This window comes from Larus michahellis, chromosome 6, assembly GCF_964199755.1.
Source record: "Larus michahellis chromosome 6, bLarMic1.1, whole genome shotgun sequence".
Taxonomy (NCBI): Eukaryota; Metazoa; Chordata; class Aves; order Charadriiformes; family Laridae; genus Larus; species Larus michahellis.
The window spans coordinates 66,748,105-66,764,955 of record NC_133901.1 but is presented as its reverse complement, the minus strand read 5'-3'; the positions used below and the strand labels follow the sequence as shown (position 1 = coordinate 66,764,955).

General features: G+C 39.6%; 1 protein-coding gene across 3 annotated transcripts in view; it reads left to right on the top strand.

Moving 5' to 3' along the window:
* CACUL1 (CDK2 associated cullin domain 1) overlaps nt 1–16,851 on the top strand; it is a 54,955-nt gene that overhangs the window by 33,371 nt on the left and 4,733 nt on the right. For 2 of the 3 annotated variants that reach the window (XM_074592318.1, XM_074592317.1), the window contains 3 exons: nt 7,628–7,717; nt 12,236–12,374; nt 16,423–16,466. In XM_074592318.1, the coding sequence (XP_074448419.1) occupies nt 7,628–7,717; nt 12,236–12,374; nt 16,423–16,466 (273 nt within the window). The remainder of the gene's footprint in view (nt 1–7,627; nt 7,718–12,235; nt 12,375–16,422; nt 16,467–16,851) is intronic. The other variant, XM_074592319.1, reaches the window with a different exon arrangement.

Genomic DNA, 16,851 nt, shown 5'->3' with positions numbered 1-16,851 from the left:
ACAACAGAGAAGAACAGGAGGTTTGTTTTGATGTGTTGCGGTTTTTTTATTTGCTCCCCACACCTCACCCTTTGTCAGGGATAGACAAGGAAAAGATGGATTGGATTGACTTTTTCCCTGCTTAAGCTGGCATTTCTTTTCTCCGCCCCCCACCTCCATTTTGACATCTGTGTCAAATAATCTTCATATTGAGGAGCAACCTGTTATTGCCTTGACCCACAAACTGCAGAGAAAATCTTCTGAATGGGGGAGGGAACATTATTTTTCACCTTCTTACAGAAAGTGTTGCTCCCACCCTTTCTGTATGCTGCCTTTCCAAATTTACATTTAAGAAGTTTTTCTTCTTTGTGCTTCTCAGTTTCATTTAAGATCTAATGTTTATAAGAGAATTGCAGTTGTTTCGTAAATGAACTTGTTCTTGAATGGCTCTACTGAGTTGGCTCGAAGGTCAGCATAGCCCAATGGTCCTGGTCTTGACAAAAATGCGTAGAGCATCATTATGGGTTTGGTGCAGCAGAATTTGATGACCATGGGTTTATATCTTGAAAGGTATGTGCCCTGTAGGAAGAACTGAAGGTTCCTGTGCATGGTGTAGGCTATGTCCACGTTAATAAGTGGTGTGGTGTAAAGGGAGCATATCTACAGAGTATGAAACACCTACATGTTGGTGTTGGGGACCCAGTGTTCGCCTTTACATGTGTGTTGGAAAGTTTTGTTTCACACTTGCTAATGTCTGGTCCTGTGGGCAGGATGCCACTTAGTAGTTCGAGCACATCTGGTTTAATCTTGCCCGAAAGGAATCAAGTTAATATGCTCCAAGGCAGCTCTGTCATACGAACCAAGCAGCGGTAAGTGGGGATGATCAGTGAATTTCCTTCAGAAGCACATTTCTGATCTGAACTAAAGCATTAATACAGAATCTGCCCTTAAGCATTTGAAATCCCTATTCTTTTTTCTTTGAGACATAAGAGTGTCTACTGTGATGGCAGAAGCAATATGTTGTTAAAAAAAGTGCCATTCAGTTGCTGATGCTCTTTCCTTCTGTAATATATTGGGTCTTACTCAGCCCCTAGACGATGCTACTTTGCTTACTTTTTTCCTTAAAGCTTGCAAAATCAGTATGAGAAGAAAATCTGCACAATCTTAAATGTGACACCTTCATAAAGCTATGCCTCTTGCTTTTTAAGTTTAAGAATGATACAGAAAAATAAAACGGTAGATTTATTCAAAAAAATTTAAAAAAATAAATTAAAAAAGACAGAATTACTTGCTTGAGGAGTGACTTGCTCTCTGTCTTTGGAATCAGGCTACATGTCTGGATCGGTAAATGAAATAAGATTCCTTCCCGAGGGCCTTAAAAATGCAGCACGGTTGCAGAGCACTAGCAGAAAGTACTGATTTATTCCAGTGTATTTGTACCAGACTAAACCAGGGAGATTTCTGTTAGAATTACATTACAACAAAAAGCTAATTTACTCTTTTGCCCAGGTATAACCTTGTTGAAACGCCAGCTTTTGACAGTAAATGTTTTTGGGGGTAAGAGGGTTCTGTAGCATAAAGGATCCTTTTTTGAGATGTAGGGAGTATGCATTTATTGTCAAGTTCTTCACTAAAAGTAATTTGTAAAGATTTCTATGCATCTACAGCATTGTGAATTTGTTCTCAGTGTTTAATTTCTGGCTTATTCTATGTAGGCAAATAGCTTAACCTTATCCCCTCCACTTCAAATTCCCAATTCTAACCTTAAAAACAACATTTTTCCTTCCTCTCCTTCCTTCCTGTCTTCCTTCCAAATATCAGTAGACACAGATAATCAATAGTGAAAATCACCCGCAGTATGTTCTGCTTCTTTTCCAGCATGTGGGGAGTGTGCTGGGATCCTGCTAGTGCAGGGTAATCGACTATTCCTCCAAAACGCTGCATTATCGCATCGATGTCAGTCTGTTCTTAGACCTCAGCAGGTACCCGACACTCGCAGGGGCTCTGTAGAGTAGCTTTTGTAGCTGTTAATCTTCCTTACACCCTCTGTGCTCTGTGGATCTGTCGGAATAATCAAGAATACCGTGCTCACCAGTTTAAGGGTGATATCAGTAATATTGAAGTGGTAGCTGTAAATCGACAGCTAAGGGTGAAGTAATTGTATTCTAACCATGTTGGAAACAGTATGTATTGATACCAACAGTGTCATAGAATACTCTCATATTCTTTAAATAACACCTAATCTACACACAAATTTTGTCACTGAACTAAAGTCATCGAAGAACTTAAGTTATTTTAAAGAGTTGCAGCTATGTTTCTTGTTTTTCTTGTTTCATGTTGATTAAGTTGCAGCACCTCAAAGTAAGGGAATTTTTCAATTGGGAAATGTAGTCTCACGTAATGACTGTCATGTTTAATCTGGTCCTCAGTAAAGAAAGAGAAATAATGTTCCCATTTCAATAAGCCTTCATAAAATTGTAAACGAAAATATCACCTTATTTTCCAGTTACAGAAGCCCAAAAGTATATTTTTCTACATTTATAGCTGTGTTTTTCATATTTATTCTTGTTACAAAACTGAATATTTTCCATGTGATTAAGACTCGGAATTTTTATTTCGTAGCATTTTTATTAGATACTTAATAAAGCTTTTGGGCTATGTAGCGAATATTTCAAAAGTAATCTGTGGCTTTATTGAATGCGTCGTGGCAAATGCTTAGTAATAAATACAACTTTTTCTGTCTTTTTTTCTAATCTACATTTTAACTCATTACAAACTTTTGAAGAATTTAAGTTGCTAAAAAAACATTTTAAGTTCTGTTAAAGGCAAATAAAAATGCAGAATCACGAGGAGTTTGTAACTGCAAACGTGAGGGTTATGCCAGAGAGAAGGTCAATTCTCATGCAAAAGGCTTTTGAAGGTCTGGATTGATAGTTAACATGGAAAAAGTGGACGTGGGTTAAAGTAATGAAAAGGTAATATATGATCAAGATCCATCGGTCAATTTAATAATAAAATAGGCAGTAGGTTTAAAAAAAAAAAAAAAAAAACCAAAACAAACCCCCAAAAAAACCAAACCACAAAGAACAAAAAAACCCCAAACCTAAAAAACAACTAGCCTCCCAAAGGATCTCAACACAAAACAACAACAGCAAAACCCTGGAGCCACATCTTGGACGCCAGCCGTAGCGGTTCCCTTCCTATTTAATTGCAGTTGGCTTGTGGGGTCCAGTCAAGTGCTTTGCGTGGACTGGATTTGGGAGTGAAGGCTGGGGTACAGGAACCGTATTCAAGGTGAATCTGATGCTATCACAGGGAAGTAGAAGGGTGTGTGTGGTCAGATGGAGCCGATATACTTTAGCTGAGAGAAAGGTAATTTATTAAACTATAGATTGGACTGTATGTGATCTGGTGGTATTCCTGGAGGGCAGGACTGCCAGGTGAGCCAGTGCTACGGCGGTTTGTTGAGGCTGTGCGCTGGTGATAGCTCCATCGCTGCTGCTGTGCATCCCCCTGTGTCTCATGTACAGGTCTGTATCAAAGTTGTTATTCTGCAAAATAATATAAATATTGCGTACATATTGGAATTAAGTACGAAAGAGCAGAGTTTGTACAATGGGATAAAGATCTCCGGAATACATTTGGTTTACTTTGTAGCTTTGTTAAGCAATCAGTTCTGCTTCTCTTGAAGACTGGGGAGCAACAGCTGACTAATGCCTTTGTTGTGGAAACTGTTGGAGTTGCTTTTAATGGAAATACACTTTATAATTTTTTTAAATGCGTTGTTGAATAATTACCATTCTGAATACATCTGCCTGAGCTATACTTATGTATGACTTGTTAAAATATCTTACTTTGAAGTTCTATTAGATTACTACAAAAGTTTCACTGTTCTGCAGAAAAATTACATCTTTACCAAGCAAAATAAATCTATTTTGAAAGGAATGTTGAAGGATAGAAAAAGATTTTTAGAATAGCTAATTCTTAGGTTTTGCAAGTGAATCTTGACTCATGAACGAGTGAGTTTGAACTTGTAAGATATCATCTGCTGCTCCTGGAATTACTGAGGTCCCGGATCTTGCCCCAGGTACCCCACTGTAATTATCAAATAGCTTAAACCTGCATTGAGGGACGAGCTTCCTCAGTGTTACTCTGCAATAATGGAGTAACTCGGTTACTGCAGAGTACCTGAAGTGCTGCAGGTTCATACCTCGCTCAGTCCAATACAGTTCATCCATCATTCCCCAAAAAACTCCTGTGGCCATTCTGGGTATTGTATATATTCAAGAATGTTTCAAAGCATCTTGTATCTTTCTGCATTTATAGCATTTCATCATGGGAACCCACACTTCTCTTCTTTGATTCTGCTGTGAGTTATTTTCAAGACTATTTGCAGGTTAATGAACTTCTTTGCATATCGCTTACTTAGTCTGTAAAATGCAATATTAGTTCATAAACACCGTGGAGGTGGTCAGATAGTATCAGAGAGTCGTTACCGTTGCCGTTCATCTGAGGCTGGGTTTCATTCTGCCTCACCCTGCTCTGTCTTTGTAAATGCCGCAGGTGGAGCTTCTGGGAGTAGGTGGGAGCCTGCAGCTCCTGTGTTGTGGAGTCTCATTAATTATTCTAATAAAGCACAATACAAAGCCTTAACATTTGGAGGTCTTTTGTAAGATTGTAAAATAACAGCAGAGGTAACTTCAGTGTGTCTGGCACAGCTGTTTCTATGCTGTCAGTTTAAAGTGACCCTCTCAAGAAGTAATACAGGATTGAAAGGCTGAGTAGGTTTCATTGCAAAACTGAAGATGAATTTGCGTGTGAAGGAGTTTCATATCTCTTATACACTTACATCTTTGTCTGTAAACCTCCATTGAGATTTTTTGGATCTATCCAGCCTTGTTCATCCTTAAGGAAATCATTCTGAAAATACATTTCCTACAGCAGTGCTATTCATCCTTCAGGTATTGATACCTAGCTTTTGGAAAAGGTGTAGGCTGGATGAGTTTATACTGTATGGTTTCATGAATAGTATATTCTTTCAGTTTCCTTTGTGGAGAAACAGGAAATACATGCCATTACTTTGTTACGTTGCTGTTGAATATAATACCATCGTGTTTGTATTTACTGACTGTAAAGCAGGAGTGATTGAAGCTCTCATTGTAGCATGTGGTGTAAGCAGTTGCAGAAACAAAGATAAGAAATGCTAATTTCTGAAGCTGCAATAAAGTGATGAAGAAGATATTTCTGTAGAATTAATCTCCAGGTGAATTATTCCACTGGTTTATTCATGAAATCCCTTTCTAATGCCAGGTGATGTGGTCAGTGATCTAGAACAGAAACAGGTGGCTGCTCATTTTACTTGCTTTATATTGCAAATATATCCATTCACATTACCTCAAAGGATCACAATTGAAATGAGTTTCATGGGACAATATTACTTTAAAAAAGTGACAAATAATATTGCATGTTTATAACAGTGAACTACGTGGACTATCCTCTTAAACTGGTTTTTGATTTTACAAATAATTCTGTTGGTCATCACCTTGAACATGTTAGGGGATGACTTGTGGGAGTGCTGTAGCGGTTTCATTACCTGAAGGGGAAGGAGAAAGGTGGGAGGAAATCTTGCATCCCCAGCGCGTCTCCAGCACCGCAGGCTGAGAGGAGTGAGGTGGGCCACTGGCCTGCTGTGCTCATCACCTCTTGTCTTTGATCCATACATATCATAAAGTAAAATTTTTATTTGTCTCTGCCATCTACTTGTTCTATGTTGTTTAAAAAAAATAAATAAATTGAAAGATGACAGTACGCATGACTGTGTGTTCAGGGTATGGGCACCATTTTTCAGATTTCATCCATAGATGGAATAAATGTGACCTGCAATTTTCCATTTACTTGGAGATATTCAAGTGATCAGATGCCCTCTAATTAGTTATGTAGTTGTGGGCAGCTGCTGCTAATGCTTGGGTTTGTCCCCAAAGCAACTCTCAATAGCTTCTTTCTCTTCCACAGTATGCCTTCTACACACGCAACTCTGTAAAGTAGCTTCTGAAATATTTTTAAATTGCTCTTGCTAGTTACAACTTGGATACTACTGGAGAGCACAGTTTTCAGTTTATCAGGAATAAAATCAAGAAGCTCTGTTAATTGAATTACTGCTTAATAGCTATTAAAATGCTCAAGCGAGTTTTAACTCTGGACTTGTGGTCTTCAAGTCAGTATTAATTTTTTAGGCTTATTCCATTTTAAATAGTTCGTAATACGTAGCTTTGGAACATAATTTGGTGTCCATATATGAAGAGCAAATCTAGAATTCTCTTGACACTACAAATCTATTGTTGAAGCTTATGCTGGAGTAGCTACAGTCTAATTAAATATATATATGTAAATACACATGCACTGTATGAATTGTGCATTACTGTCCGCATATCTTCCTTATAAAGCGTTATCCCCTTTCTAATTTTATGCTTTGTACCTTTCCTGGCTGCCAAGAGGCTGTTCAAAAAATCTTTAGGAAAGAGGCTGTAAATATGTCATTACAAAACAAATCACAGACTCTTACCCACTCAAGGCTTCAGCTGAAAGGAGAAAGCACTTTTAACATGGTTCTTTGTAAAACAAATTCAGCTATAACAGTTAAATATAACCACCTTGATTACTTGGAGATTAGAAAAAAACACTTTCTTTTTAATCTTACTATTACGTGAGCCGCTTAGAGTTTCACAAAGAGAAGAACATGCTACCAAAGATTTTTCTTTTTATGCTAAGTACTCTAGCGGCAGATAATGAAGACAGAACTGGGGAAGCTTTGAAGTTTAAAAACCAGAGTCTCTACAGTGTAAGCACAAGGTAGAATCGTAAGGGTCATTTCTCCTCTGCATAGCGGGTACAGAAAGGTACATACTGCTCAACTCCTTTGTAGAGGTAGAAAAACTGAAAAACCTTATTAATTTTGTTTCCTGTAATTCAGATGGATATACAAACAACAAAAAAAATACAAGGCTGAAGGCCTGGATATTGTAATATAAACAGTAAATCCGCTGTTGGCAGACTTTTCATCAAGAGGAAGATGCAATTATTGCAATGTTTACTACAGAAGATACCAAAAATGAAACAGAAATGTTCACTTGGGTTTAAAAGAACAACCTTTCTTATTTGATTTTTACTTTTTTTTTTATAGTACGTGTACTTCATTCCTAGACCTTCAATCCAGCCTTAGTTTTATGGACAAGATGCTAAATACTGTATGTAAAGCGATGATTTATAGATCTCCAGTTGTTTAGCACACTCAGTATGAGAGTGCTTCTAAAAATAAATTGTTTACTTCAGTTCTGCATCTGAATACTTAGAGCCATCGCTTGCTTGGGTTTTCCTCACAACTCCTGCTACCTGTCTGAAAACAGATGAAAAATAAGTTATTTCACGTTTTCATCATACATAATTTGAACAGAATACTTCTATTTAAAGGTGATGTTTTACCACGCTTGAGTATTAAGTTGTCAATCAGATACCTGGCTGTTTCCTTTGTCGAGGACATCAGATAACAAAAGAAGCACAACTGCTGTGTTTCTTTGATACAAAAATGTGTGTGTAAGAACCTGTATTGCTTGATTAGAAAAGTTGTTAATTCTCATAATTTTTGTTTCAGCTTTACTTTTGGAAGCTCAGTCAACACCGTTTCAAATAACTCCTTCAACCATGGCAAATATTGTGAAAGGCCTGTATACACTACGACCAGGTAAAAAAGAAAAATGTTTCTAGGAATGTCTCTTACAGTGGTTGTGATATGTTTTACTAAATACGTAGGCGGTTGCATTCTTAACCTAATGCACATTTAACAAACAAATATGCGCTGTGTTCTGTCCATCATCATTCTGAGTTCTACTATGTGAACACCCTGGTGCTTCTTGTTGTCCATCTCAGTGACCTGCACAAGGTACCATACCAAAACCAAATTAATTTAAAAAAAATCACCCAACCCTCTACTCTGGAGACAAAGGGAAGACCTATTTTTTCTGCTCTGTAGAAATGAAGAAAGAAGGCTGTTTAATGAGTCAGTCATGGCAGGAGTTTACAAGTATTGAAATGGTGACAGTTATATTATGAGTCGTCCTTCAAATGACCAGATCTTTGACATGAGATGAATGACTATTTCTTCTCTGAACCCGTTAATTGGTTGGTATTATTTCATGGAAGAGCTTAATTTAACTCGCGAGTTAAATTAATCATGATGTCTTGTGTGACAACGATTATATTGAAAGGAAAATGGTGTTGCAGATTTTAATCATTTTTGTACCAAAATCTTCGGTTCTGTAAGTTTTGGAGAACTGAGTGGAGCTCTCGCCTGTGTCTGAAAAGATTTTAGAAACAGGAAATGTTAAAAATATCCATAAATAAGTGGTACTTACTTCCCTTCCTTTTATAATGCTGATACTTTCTCCTTACCTTGGTGTGACTGAGAGAAGGATTGTGTCTGAACTTCAGTCTGTTTTTGCTTTGCAACTCCCATTTAGAGAAATAGAAATGCGAATACGAAAGCTTTACAAAAAAGCTTTAGTGCAATGTTTCGTATTTATACAAGCCAGGAATGTGGAGGATCCTGCATTTACAAAAGGCATGGATAAAGCACTTCCAGTAAACAAGGATTATTTCTGCAACAGCAAAATTAATATTTTACCATCACTTTTAAGGCAATACTAATTTAATGTCTATAAACTGTTTAGTACCTAAGAAAGGAAGGTTATATATGTAAGTATAAAAGTATAATTCTTTTGAAAGCAGCTCAGTATGGCTTTGTTGTACCACACTTAATATTGTACGTGATGGACTTGTGATTTCCCAGTTGTCCATTTCAGATGATCCCTGTCTTGCTGTCTACTTCTGAACACAACAGATACTGGTTTGGGTTGGTATCATGGGTCTTAGGTTTTGAATAGTTGTTGTATGTCTGTAAGATATTTAAGTATAAAAATTGATCCTGCAATTTGTAGTATCTGCTTTCCACAGCTGGGTAGGAAGAGCTAGGTGACTGACTTTAAGCTATTGCTTAAACAGATACACGTTTGCTCTCATGACTTGGTCCTCAAACTTCTCAGCCTGTGAGAAAATGAGGAACTTAATGTCATTCCAACCAGAAGAGGACAGGATAAACTTCTTGATGTAAAAGGCTGTTCTGGTGGTGGTGGTGGTGCTGTTTCTTGAGGATGAATTCTGAAACAATCATGGCAAGAGTTCCTCTGAGGTAGTGCTGCTCATTTGTTCTTGGGGCATGCTCCATTGGATATATCATGGGGACTGAGGAGCAGATAATTGGGGAAGTAGCAGAAAATGTGGCCAGTGGGAGGTGCTGGGGTATTAGAGCAGCACTGGGAAGCATCTGTCTAGGCAGCGCAGACAGCAAAAGGAGAAGCGGTGCTGATGTGGCTGGTGGCCACGAGCTTTCTCTTCTCTTCTTTTACTTTCTCTTCAAGTTGAAAGTACTTGACAGCTGTTAGACTTCAAATGTTGCCAGAAAAGACTGTCTTCTAATTCTAGCTCCAGTACATGGTGGCCACGATAGAAAATGCTGAAGTCTGGGCAGGTGCTCAGGCTAGTAGTTGGTCCACTTGGATTTAATCTGAAACACTGTTGTCACCTCACCTATAATGATCTGTCAGTGGCATGAAATAAGCTACCACAGCATTTCATGTTGTCATTCCAAGTCAGTTTATTAGCTTGGCTAAAGTATTCAGTAGCAGTAGGTTTTTAGTAGGTAACATGTTCTACGTGCTAGCTTTTTACTGTGTTTCATAACATGAAAAGTGCCATTTCATCTCTGTAAAGTTTTGGGTTTGTTTCTTTTTTTATTAATTGAATGCTGCTATGGTCTGAGGGAACTGGGGAACTACAGGCCTGTCAGTCTGATCTTGGTGCTGGGGAAGGTTATGGAGCAGACCATCTTGATTGCCATCACATGGCATGTACAGGACAGTCAAGTGATCAGGCCCAGTCAACATGGGTTTATGAAAGGCAGGTCCTGCTTGACTAACCTGATCTCCTTCTATGACAAAGTGACCCACTTGGTGGATGAGGGAAGGGCAGTAGATGAGGGAAAGGTGGTGGATGTTGTCTGCCTAGACTTCAGTAAAGCCTTTGACACTGTTTCCCACAGCATTCTCCTAGAGAAACTGGCTGCTCATGGCTTGGATGGATGTACTCTTCACTGGGTAAAAAAACTGGCTGGATGTCCAGGCCCAAAGAGTTGTGGTGAATGGAATTAAATCTGGTTGGTGGCTGGTCACAACTGGTGTTCCCCAGGGCTCAGTATTGAGGCCAGTTTTGTTTAATATCTTTATCAATGATCTAGATGAGGAAATTGAGTGCACCCCCAGTTTGCAGACGACACCAAGTTGGATGGAAGTGTTGATCTGCTCGATGGCAGGAAGGCTCTACAGAGGGATCTGGAGAGGCTGGATCAATGGGCCCAGGCCAGTGGTATGAAATTCAACAAGGCCAAGTGCCAGGTCCTGCTCTTGGGTCACAACAACCCCACACAGTGCTACAGGCTTGGGGAAGAGTGTTTGGAAAGCTGCCTGGTGGAAAAGGACCTGGGGGCGTTGGTTGACGGTCAGCTGAATATGAGCCAGCAGTGTGCCCAGGGGGCCAAGGTGGCCAACAGCATCCTGGCCTGTATCAGGAATAGTCCCTAGCAGGACTATTGAAGTGGGAAGTGATCATCCCCCTGTACTTGGCACTGGTGAGGCCCCACGTCAAATACTGCGTTCAGTTTTGGGCCCCTCACTACAAGAAAGACATTAAAGTGCTGGAACGGGTCCAGAGAAGGGCAATGAAGCTGGTGAGGGGTCTGGAGCACAAGGCTTATGAGAAGCAGCTGAGGGAGCTGGGGTTGTTCAGCCTGGAGAAAAGGAGGCTGAGGGGAGACCTTACCGCTCTCTACAACTCCTTGAAAGGAGGGTGTAGCCAGGGGGGAGCTGGTCTCTTCACAAGTGATAAGGACAGGAGGAAATGTCCTCAAGCCCGCCAGGGGAAGTTTAAGTTAGATATTAAGAAAAACTACTTCACCCAAAGGGTTATCAAGAACTGGAACAGGCTGCCCAGGGATGTGGTGGAGTCACCATCCCTGGAGGTATTTAAAAGACGTGTAGATGTGGTGCTGAGGGATGTCGTTTAATGGTGGACTTGCCAATGCTAGGTTAATGGTTGGAATCAATGAACTTAAAGATCTTTTCCAACCTAAATCATTCTGCGATGAGAGAGGTTAGTGCATTGTGTTCTGTTTAAATCACCTGTATGCTAGTAATGGTTATTTAGTGAGTTTGCTAATTAGAGACTGTTGAAGCTTGTCATGGACCAAGTAACCCTATGTGGGAATTCGATAAAAATGCGTGATGTGCCTTAGTGAATATATTTAAAAGCATCCCTTTTTTCCAAGTAAAGATGAAATTTAAGGTAACCATTACAATCTCTGGAAAGTCTGGCTTCAGAAATACTTGCCAAGTATTTATTTTTCTTAGAACTTCTCATACGGTTTCTATAAACCCGATTTTCATCCTTTGCGCAGTCTTCTGTTTTTCTTACCATCAGCCTTGAAGCAGCTGTAAGGTAAATTATCTTGCTTCTGTAAGGCAATGTTCAGTGTAGTGAAATTAAATCACATTTCTATCCTGAAGGTGAACTAATACAGGTTAAAATTATATAATGATCATTAAAAAGTGTTCATCTCAGCTCTGGAAGATCAGTGAGAGAATTGCATTAATTCATTAGAAACGGGGGATGGAGAAGCAGCGTTGTATGGTGATATTACTGTGTTTTCTAGAAGTAAGGCTCGGCGAAGAGAGGTGTAAATTTTGTGAATACGTTTGCTGGAGTAAAGTGTCACAAATTATCTGATTATCAAGGTGAATTTGCTGATCATCAGTGCCTGTCCTTGAGCCTGTCCAGAGACTCAGCAGGCCCTGTGAGATGCAGCAAAAGCTGAATTTCAATTTGATGATGAAGTTGATGACCCAAAAAAATAGTAATTCCTTTATCTTCATGTAAACATCTGATTTTAACAGTCTGATTATTTGTTCTGCTTTAAGGCTTGGTTTCTGTGGGTTTTGGGTGATGGCTTGGGTTTTTTTGGTTCTGTTTTCTTTTTTAAATTCAAGAACCTAAAATGTATTTAAAATAGATCAAAATTACATTTGTCAAAGAGTAAAATTTTCACAGAAGATCTTTTCCACGTGTTTTGTTGTTGCTTCCTCTCTTCTTACAGAATGGGTACAGATGGCACCAGCTTTATTTTCGAAATTCATCCCAAATATTCTGCCCCCTGCTGTGGAATCTGAGCTTCAGGAATATGCTGCTCAAGACCAGAAACTTCAAAGAGAGCTTATGCAGAATGGATTTGATAGGTAATAATTATTAGTCACCAGTAGTAATTGTGCTGGACGGTGCTGAATGTCCAGCATTCATTGGACATTCCATTCCATATCCCCTTAAAAAGGGATACACCTAAAATATTGAAGAAATAATTTAAGAGTTAATAAAGAACCTTCAGTTAAAAAAGAACCTTCAAAATGGCCTCATTTTCCATGTGTTTTGAGCATTGCCAACCCTGCAGACGATACGAAAAAACAGATGATTTGGAAGTCTTGAAATATTTTCATGAAACAGATTGCTTTACAGTTCATGGCACCCTGCGTTTTGATTGCGCTTCTGATGCACAATCATGCTCTCATTCAGCCTTTATTTACTTTGGCCATTTTTTTTTTCTATGAGCTGTCTTTTTTTTTTCATGATGCTTCTGAAAATGTCAGTTGATGACTTGTCCTTATTCCACTTTCAGAGTTATTGATACGGTCAAGGTGTTTATTTTAAATACACATTTCTCTTCTGAGTAATGAATTGGGGCGGGGGGGAAGAGCAAACAGTAAAAGAGGCAGTGAAAAATTCTCATAACCTATGTTGTTCACTCTGGGCTGTGCCTGTTGCTCTCTGCTCCTCTATTTAAGCGCCTAGGTGGAAGCACAGCGCTTTTGCAGTAGGCTGACAAACCAAGGCCAGGCTGGGGAAGCTATCGTGCTCTGTTTCCAAGAGGTTCATTTCTGTGTGAAGAGAGTGTGTCTTCATCCTTGCTGTTACCTGTGCAACAGCAGCACTGAAAATCTGGTGCTGTAGTTTAAACACCCTTTAGTGTTAGATGTACTCCTGGATTTCACACTCTCGAGTAGTTCTCCTGGAAGGTAATCTCTGTATTCAAAGCTATTGAGTGTCAGAACTCTACTACTGACCCAAATGCAAATGGTATTGTAGACTCACTCCTTGTAAGGCTTTCTGTTGAGGGAAAATATTTTTTGATAGATGAGCATGAGTGAAGACACTAAAAACAAAGCCATAAGAGTTTGGGCTGAGAAGAGCAGTGCCTTTGGCCCAAGAAATAGACGTTCAAGACTGAAACTGAGTAGGCGTATAATGCTGACAAAGGAATGTAATGCACAGAACAAAACACAAAAAGGAACATTTTAGTTTTGTCTAATTTTCAATCTTACTAATTCTGTAGGTGGCTTATAGTAGTTCTGCAACTGCGTTTCACCGGTTTCACACTTCATAGAGAACTAAAAATGAAGTTTCAAGTAGTAACTCCATATCCACAAAAACATACGGGTTTCAAAAACATTTTTCCCTAGGTACCTGAAAATAAGATGGGTGTGTCAGCTTGGCTGTGAAGTTCTTTGGCTGGTACTCTGAGGAGGAATCTGTATCCTAGAGGATAGGAAGGGTAGTAGGAAGGGTACTGGCCATTGCAAAGGCTAGATGCCTCTCTGGTGCTCCCTTGGTGGGATCCTCAGAAGACATTTTAACAAATCCTCGTTTATGCAGAAAACCACGTCTCTAGCACTGCAACTAATGCAAATCCATAGGAAACTGTTTCTGTCCTGTGTGATAGGTGAGGACAAAAAGAGATTAGCGCTTGAGGACAGTTGTAGAGGAAAGAACTGAGTAGAGGTTTCTGTGGCACACTGTTTGCAGAGTCTCATTTCTAGGAGTTCCTCTTCCTTTTGTCTGCAGCGTGTGATCTTCTGGGTATTGGACACGTGAAGAGTTTTGGTATGTCTTGTAGGTTTAGAAAATTGGCCCACCCGAGCCCACGCTTTGGTGCAACTGCTGTTTCTATGTAGCTTGCTTTCAATTTATTACATAAAAAAGCAAAATGAAACCTTGCAGTGGAGTAGCTGATTGATGGCATTTAGTCTCTGATGAATGTGTTTTGCACAATATATTTTTATATGCTTTATATTTTTATATGCCAGGGAGTCAGTGCAGTCTGGTAAACATGAAGGTTATATAAAGTGTTAAGAGTCGAGTCTGTCATCGTTAAAAGGACACAGGTAAAAGAAAACTGAAGTACAGGTAATGCAATTTGCTACATGGCATTTTGCAGTAGTATTTGAAATGTATTTCGCCTTGAAAGGGATTTCAAAATGTAATATGCTTCTTCCTGTGTTCAGGAATGTAAGTTGTATTTACTTATAACCTTTCAAAATTGCTTTGAGGTTACATTCCTACATATACAAATGTATATATTTACGTGTATAAAAGGGTAGGTGTTCTCTTTTACCAAGGAGTGTGCTAAGTCTGCTCTCTTCTGGATTAGCATGAAATGTCATCTCTTCTCCTATAATTGCGCCAAAAAATGGTGATGTCTTTGCTGCTGCACTTCCTGCAACAATTACCATAAAGAACACAGCACAGTGAGGTATCTTCATCAGCATTAATGGCATGTCAGGTTCTAGTTGAAATAGCTTATCAGCGCTAGCAAATACTGTTGCTGCAGAAAGTGGGAACACAAACCATTTGCTTGTCAGCATTTCTCTTATGAAAGACCTTAATCAAGGCATACACAGCAGGTCCATCACCTCAAGAGTGGTTTCAGGGAAGAACACCTCGTATTATTAGAAAAACCCCCAGTTTCCACCAACTTACAGCAGATAAATGTGAAATTATAATCATTGTGACAAAAATGTATTGGATTCTCTCTCTCCCTTATACAACTTTTTCAACAGCAGATCTATCATCACAAGAAACTTGTGAAGCAGGAGGATTTTTCTGGCTTTATGGTTTTGTGTGCACAAGAATAAAAAGAAAAACTGTTTTCCAAATAGATGGGAATTTAACTTTTGGGTTTTCGGGAGTGATGAAACCAGTGTTTATAGAACTTTAGTTAGTTATTTAAATCTGCTTGAAGAGGTGTCGTGGTTTTGGCTGGATTGGCCAATCAGAATGACAGATGGCCCTCTCCCCCTCCCCCGCCACCCCCCCAGAGAGGAGAGGAAGAGATAAGGAGATTTACTAGTTTAGAAAAAGAACTAAACTACTTTAATGAAAATAATGATAAATAAGAAAATAATAAATAATAATAGAATAATAAAAATTAAAGGAAAAAAGCATACAATATGTACAAAACTGGATTCTGCTCCCAGGATGACGATTGCGTCACCAGCAGACACAGGGAAAGTCCCAGACTGGAGTCAGCGATGGACAGGAACTGAATTCCAGAACTAGAGTCAGGAATGCTCGGATCGGGATCAAAGGCAGATGAACAGACAGGGTCTTCCTCAGACGTCAGCCATTGAAGAAAAAGCGAGCCAGAGCCCCCTTTGCCCCTTTGCCCCCTCAGCTTTTATACTGAGCGTGATGCAGATGGGATGGGATACCCTGTTGGTCAGTGTTGGGTCACCTGTCCCGTCTGCTCCTCCCTGCAGGTGGGACCCCTCTACGCTTCTCCGCTTCCGACCCTCTAACGGGGCAAGCAGCGAAGTTAGCTGACCTTGGTTGTTACAGCAATAAGTCTAAGCAAGAGCCTCTGGGCATACCATTCCTTGGTATAATCAGGTCTTATCACTCTGAGAGTGAACAGTTTCTGAACAATGTGCTGTTAATTTCAGAGTTTAGTCAGTTAGAAGAGGCCCAGCTAAAAAGTAAAATTACAAATCAGAAAATTGCTTCTGTTTTACCTCAAACCAGGACAAGAGGGAATGCTGTCAGCGCAGACTTGCTTAGAGTCTGATTGTTGGGTTTTCAGGAGCATCTTACCTTTTTAGACTGATAGATGTGGAGTTTTTCATGAAGTTCTGTAAAGTTTGGTTAATAAGTTTGAATTAAGGAAACCAATGTTATGCATGACTTAAGACCACACTGCATAGGAGCAATTTTTCCCCATCTTCTTATAAAATTGAACCTACTATCTTCAAGAAAAGGATGGGCTAATTAAATCTATAAACTATAGCTTACACTTCTGTTAGAGTTAATTGAGAATCCTGCAGGTGTGTTATGTGTTATTGCTACTATGTTTGCTTTTTGTTTCTAAAGTTGGTGGAAGTTGATGGTTGTGCTGAGATAACTTCACTATTGTTTTCCTGTTCTTAAAATGAAAATACCTGTCTTCCCCTTCTTTCCTAGAGGTGACCAGTCACGCAAGAGAGCTGGAGAAGAGTTAACTTACAGTAAGTGTGCATCTAAGCCTGACGGGTTGGGATACAGGTAGCAGTGGGCTTCTGGGTTCTCGGGGGGATGGCGAGGTATCAGAGGCTGCAACTCCACGTTGTAGCTGGCTGTCTGCCCGTGTGACTTTTACCATTCGTGATGGCTTGATGAGGCTGTGAGCAATCTAATCTAGTTAAAGGTGTCCCTGCTTACTGCGGGGGGGTTGGTCTCAGTGACCTTTAAAGGTCCCTTCCAACCCAAGACATTCTATGATTCTATGAATGATACAAACTTCTGGGACTGTTTAGTCTGAGGAAGAGGAGGCTGAGGGGAGACCTCATCACTCTCTACAACTACTTGAAAGGACATTGTAGAGAGGTTGGTGCTGGTCTCTTCTCACAGGTA